This window comes from Fulmarus glacialis, unplaced genomic scaffold (genome assembly GCF_000690835.1).
Source record: "Fulmarus glacialis isolate BGI_N327 unplaced genomic scaffold, ASM69083v1 scaffold21166, whole genome shotgun sequence".
NCBI classification, from domain to species: domain Eukaryota; kingdom Metazoa; phylum Chordata; class Aves; order Procellariiformes; family Procellariidae; genus Fulmarus; species Fulmarus glacialis.
In genome coordinates, this window is record NW_009220267.1 from 1 (window position 1) to 5,945 (window position 5,945).

Below are 5,945 nucleotides of genomic sequence, written 5' to 3' on the forward strand. Positions count from 1 at the left end.
CCACCTCTGCCCCCGGGGCCAGAGCCCCCCGTGCCTGCTCAGCAAATGCTTTTCCAACACGCAGCCGCCCCCTTCCCCCCCTCCCTTCCTCCCTCCCTCCCTCCCGCCATCGCCCCCTGGGAGCCGTCAGAGGAGAGGCCCAGGCAGAGGAAAATGAATGGGGCTGTCTTCAGAAAGCAGCTGCAAATTCCTGGGGGATGCCCAGCCCGACCCGGAGCAGGGTCACTGCCCACGAGTGCCGCGCGCTGAGGCCTGGCTTCCCCCACGTGCTGCCGCAAAGCCGAGGGCTGCCCTTGCCGGTGGCACCGACGGAAGGCCACGGGGCAATGAACCTCCCTTGTCCCACAGCATCCCCGGGACACAGGCGCCCTGCACTCCTCTCGTCCCTGGCTGCAGGGGATACACTGGAACAGGTGGAGTCCCTTTGCTGCACCCCTCATCTATTTTTCTGTTTTGTTTTTAAATGTCACATCTATCCAGGTCAGGCTTGCTGTTGTGCTCGCCGCACTTATTTTCCAGGCACACAGCTGAATGCTGGCAGTTGCGCAGCTTTTACCACTTCTGCCTGCCGGCTTTGCTCCAGCCCTGCACTTCAGCTGCCCCGTGAGCTCCGCCAAGGGCTCTCAACCTTCCAAGCCTTTTGCTGTTGCAGGACCAGCCCACAGTGCCGTGTTTGTGTCCCTGGTGGATTTATCTGGTCCCACCAGAGCCCACTGCAGGCATACCTTTTCCATATAGCACCTCCACCCAGGAAAGGGGCTGGAGCAGGGCTTCTGGTGTGATGGCAAATTTGCCACCTGCAAGTGGGCAGAGAAAATACCTTTCTCTTTCTTGCAGCTCTCAGCCATATGAAGGCTTAGGACCTGGCTTGGAAAACCAGGAATATCTCTGCCCCATCCATTCAACCTGTCACAGACTCCAGCCCATCACTGCCAGGCCGAAGGGCTGCCTTGAGGCCATGAGGGGGCTGATCTTGCACAGCACGCCAGGCCAGCAGTGATCAGCAGGTATCTACTTGCAGCAATGTGCCACAGGCTGCCAAGGTTGAGTGTGGGATCATGGAGCACCAGTTCAGCTCTAACTGGACTCAAAAGTGCCCAGGTAATGCCTGAAGTGCTGCTCCTTTTGTTGCCTTAAGAAATCTTCCCCTTTCTGCAAATCCCTCCTGCCTCCACCCCTTGGCTATACAATAGCTATTTTATCTCCGCTGGAGGAATTAAATGCTAGTTTCAACCGGCCCTCTGAGCCAGGGAGAGCAGAGATGGACTCGGTGTTGCTGTGCCACAGACGGGAGAAGGAGGTATCGGTCCCAAGGCTACACTGTGGCTGCCAGCATGGCAGCGATTGTTATCTGTGTGCTGACTGTCAGCAAAGCACAAGGAGGCCCTGAGGGACCTGGCATGCACAGCCTGCGGCACCGGGAGGGTGTTTCCTCCAAAGGAAGAGGAGAGAAAGGAGTGGAAATAGGCTAAAAGTTGGCCAGATGGTGCTACCTACACCCCTCAAAACCTAGCAAGGCACTTTTTCCAATGACTCCAGGTCCTCTTCCAAAATAAACCTAAACCTTGAAAATATTTCCACACTGCCCCCCCGCTGCTTTCATTCTAGTTTCAGTCTCCCCCTGGCACCCCAAAATAATTTTTGGATGGGGCTAAGACTTTCAGAAGGTTTTCTCTCAGCCCAGCAGGTGATCTGGAAGAAAAATATCAACTGCAATGCCGACTTGCCAGGGGCTTCCCTCTCCACCCCCAGGACCATGGTCCCCACTGAACCAGCTCAGAGCAAGGCCCTGTAGAGGAGGTCTGGAGCAGGAGTGAGAGCCCGTGGCACATCTGCTACCATAGCTTTCAAACTCAGTCCCACCACAAATCTGTGCCTTCTGTTATTTTAGACCATTGCAAAGCCACTGTTGCAAGCAGCCTGCAGCTCATGAACATGAAACTCGTTACTTGAACACCTCCAGAAAGTCTCCCTCCTACACCTTCAGCCCCACATCTTTCCTGGGCTGCCCTTTGTCTCTCTTTACTCATTGACCGCCAAGACTTCCCCACCTGGGGACTCTCTATCGCCGGAGGCTGTCTGGGTGCATGGGACACGGCCTCTGCCATCCCCAGCTCCCCTCAAGGACAAGGGACCCATGCAGTGCAGCACAGGGGTGCTCCACGATGGATTAGTTGCTTTTTCATCCAACCTCTGGCTCCAGTTTTATGCGCTCCACTGAATGGTGCTTCTGACCTCCCCTCAGCAGTAGTGCCTTTGCCATGGCAGAGACTGCAGCAATGGGCAAGTCCCCCTCTTTTGCACCCCCATGCCCAGTTGCAATCTGGTAGCTGAAGGTGATTTGGCTCGTGGAGAGGGCTGACGGACTACTCAGTTGTGGCTTTGATTTGTCCTGAGGGACACTTCTGGTGCTCTAGGACCTGTCTCCTGTCCACCACTGATGCTAGACCAAAACAGACAGATAGGTCAAACAGCCATGCTTTGTCCCAGGAGACAGAGCTGGTGGTGGTAGGTTGGGGTGAGGGGGGAAAAAGAGAAGGGGATCAGCCTAAGAAGGAACTGATCAGGCTGAGGAGCTGTGCACACCCTGTTCTCCTAAATGCAAACCATGCCTTTGGTAATCCCATCCACCTCTCCCCTCCTCTCCTTCCCTCTATCAGGCCACCAGCGCACACAGCCCCCTTTCTGCTCTGGAATGTGTTCTCCGAAACTTAATCTCAGCACAGGGCTCACGCCAAATCCCCCGACAGATTCGGCCCCGTGACAACCCCCTCCCACCCTGCTTCAGAGCTCAGCAACTCTCCCCTCACTTTCCCTCGCCTCCTCCTCCCACCCAGCCTGGCCTAAACATTTCACTCCTGATTAATGTATCAGTGACAAGCCAATAGCTCTTGGCTTTAAAGCAAAGCCAGCCCCCACTTTGGACAAACATCTTCACTTCTTCATTTTCTTAAGACTTTGCCCCAAACTCCCCCTTGCCGGGAAGACGAAGCTCTTTCTACACCTGGGGGCTGTCACTGCCAGGGGACGGTGGTCTCCTTTGCATGCACTAGCTCCACCAAAAACTGCACGGGTCTCTGAGAAGATCAGACTCTCCATTGCCTAAACAAGGGTGGTCCACACAGAGCCCCCCCCATCTCCTAGCAGGCTTGGGCTGTCCTTTCTCAGGTGCATTCAAATACAGCACTTTCTCACATTTGAGCATAACATCTGGCCAAAACCAGGCGCCCAGAAGAGAAGTTCCCCACTCTAAGACACCCCCCCCATGCACACATGTCTCCTTGGTCTGTCACCAATGCCAGAGGGAAGCAGTGAGGAGCACGTAAGCTCAGAGATAGGAGCAAAGTCCCTCGCTCAGAGCTGTGGCTCAAAAACAAAGTGGCTCTTTGCTGCCATGCCACTGCAACCTCGTAGGAAGAGGACAAAGCCCTCGAAAGGGGGAGCACGCCCTCCCAGGACCAACAGCATACAGAATACAGCCTCCTGCCCCTTAAAAACAAAAACCTCGTTACGAGTGTTTTCAGATACTCTGCTCTCCTGTATCTGCCTCCTGCCGACTTCTGCGTCTGCCTTACCAAATGAGGACAGTGCAGCCTCTGCCTTCAAGATCTCCATGCAACCGTTCTCCCACCATCCCTTTCCCTCATCTTGCCTTTTGGCAAGGGATCTTCCCAATGGCGCACAGAGGGCCACCAGCCACTTAATGCAGGTGCTCAGGAGCACCTCCTCACCACAACCAGACCAACCTTTCCTTACTGTGAGCGTGGGGGCTGGTACTTTGGTTATGATGAACCCAGGGGCAACACAAAAAAGCGCAGCACCCACCACAGCACAAGCAGGGCAAAGGACTTCCCTTTCTGTGGCTCAGGAAGGCAGCAAAACTTAGCACACACTGACCCAGCACTGGCAATAGCCCCACAGCAGCTTAGGCAGCGGTCTGGCCATCAGCACCAGCAGGTACTTTTTGGTAACCTCAATCAAGAAGTCAGCAACCAGATGGGGCAACATGACAACCAGGAAACCAACCATGCACACAAACCTCATCGCTCAAGTATTTCCTGCTCTTTGTGGTCTTGCAAAAACTGTCACTGCAGGACAGGTCTGCAGCCCACCATACAGGAGGACTGCTTGGGTCACGGCTGGGCCACAACATGACAGCTAGTCCATGATCAAAAATGCTACAAAGTGGCCTAAGCCAAAGGAGCCCTCCCTTGATGCCAGCGTGAACAAGTGAGAGTGGATGAGCCTCTCAATATGCATGAGTGATGGCCCGAGCAATGCAGGGGATGGCAGAGGACTAAAGTTACTCACTAGCTAATGTGACCACTGCGGGGACACTGGCAATGACTCCTTCGGGCACACGAGCAATGCACTGGTATCGCCCCACGGTGTGGTTATTGAGAGCTGTGATGACAAGTTTCCCTCGCTCGATGTGGATACCCAGCACCTTGTCCGATCCAGCCAGCTCCTTCCCGTTCAGTCTCCAGGTCAGGTTCACTCTAGGAGGGTCCACCACACACCCCAGGCTGACTGGGCCCCCAAGCTTTTGGACAATGGAGGCAGGTTGCACTGTGACCTGCAGAGATTCACCTGCACAGAGGGAAAAAAATGGGAGTAAGAAAGCTCTGTGAGACTCAGCAAAAGAAAGGACAGAGGAAAAAACTGCAGTGCTGGTACATTTTGCATTCCCCATCATGTCCACTTGTGCTGCACCTTCCCATTAGCTCCCCACGCACCCACCCTAGTGCTTCGAGATGCACACCAGCCCAATTTCTTCTTGGCATCACTAGACAGAGATGTTCAACTCCAACTGTATCCCCTTCTCCCCTGGAGGAGTGTTTGAACCTAGACCTTTGGTCAAGGCTATTGAGGAAGCAGCGGAGAGAGAAAACCACTTTTGCTTGAGGCATGGCTATGCTAACCAGCATCAAGGCAAAACATAAACAAAATGGAACAAATGGGTAAGAACAGAAACTCACTCAGTCTGGCAAAGCAGCAGGTGGCTGCAAGGATGAGGCAAGGGATGGGGGACATGGGTCTCTTCTTTCCACTTGTCATTGCCATCCCATGCAGTGTGTCCTGGGGCAGAGGCGCCCAGGGAAGGGTCCCATAAGCTGCCTCAGGGGATGCAGTGGAGGTGCGGCAGCAGATTCCTGCGAATGACAAGAGACATGATGGATGAAACCCTCAGACTTCCCTCTGCTTTCCAGCCCTGCCTGGCTTCTCTACCAACATCCCTAAACTCACAGGGATTCACCGAGCTGATGGCCTAAGCAGGCTACAGACACTGATGCAAGCACTGCTCTTCACCAGCCTCTCCCCCAAGCATGGTCGTGAGTCTCCCAAGACATTCTATCCTCAGCCCTCGGTACAAATCTACATGTGTGCATACAGACACATACTCACTCCCTTTCCCCATTTCAGATTCGGCGCAGTGAACGCCTGTACTGTACCAGCAATGCACACCAGGCAATTTTCAGGGCAAAACACAAACATTTCCAACAAAGTGTCACTGGAGATATTCGACAAGTGTTGCTGCCATTTCTTGGCCGTATCTGGAATATATTCTAGCTTGAACACAAAAGTAAATGAGTAGGTACAAGTCCCAAGCTATATGAAAACAGAGGTGATCCCACAGTTTCAGAGTCTCCTCCTGAGACACTGGCCATGTCGCTACTGGGCATACCTATGCTTCAATCCAGATGGGACTCCTCAGGAGAGGAGTTTCTCAGGGCATTTCTGTAAGGAATTATTCTGAAGTGGAGGGGACACTTTCTCAGGAGAAAAGAAATGGCCAGTTCTAAATTTGTTTAAATTCAGTGCTGTGAGCTGAGGGCGGATTATGCTAATTTGGCATAATACACCTTTATTCTAAACTAAGAGACCCAATCTATGGAAACATTTCAGATTAACTGTTCTGCCTATTTTGAGTTGAACAAACTGGA

At 53.4% G+C, this 5,945-nt stretch overlaps 1 protein-coding gene across 1 annotated transcript; it reads right to left on the bottom strand.

Moving 5' to 3' along the window:
• Window positions 1-4,311: 4,311 nt before the first annotated feature.
• On the bottom strand, window positions 4,312-5,153 carry LOC104078890 (brother of CDO-like; the record flags this gene model as incomplete). Its single annotated transcript, XM_009580707.1, has 2 exons — window positions 4,312-4,590; window positions 4,980-5,153. Coding segments are annotated over 2 exons (453 nt in total), but the record flags the coding sequence as incomplete, so codon positions are not given.
• Window positions 5,154-5,945: the final 792 nt, after the last annotated feature.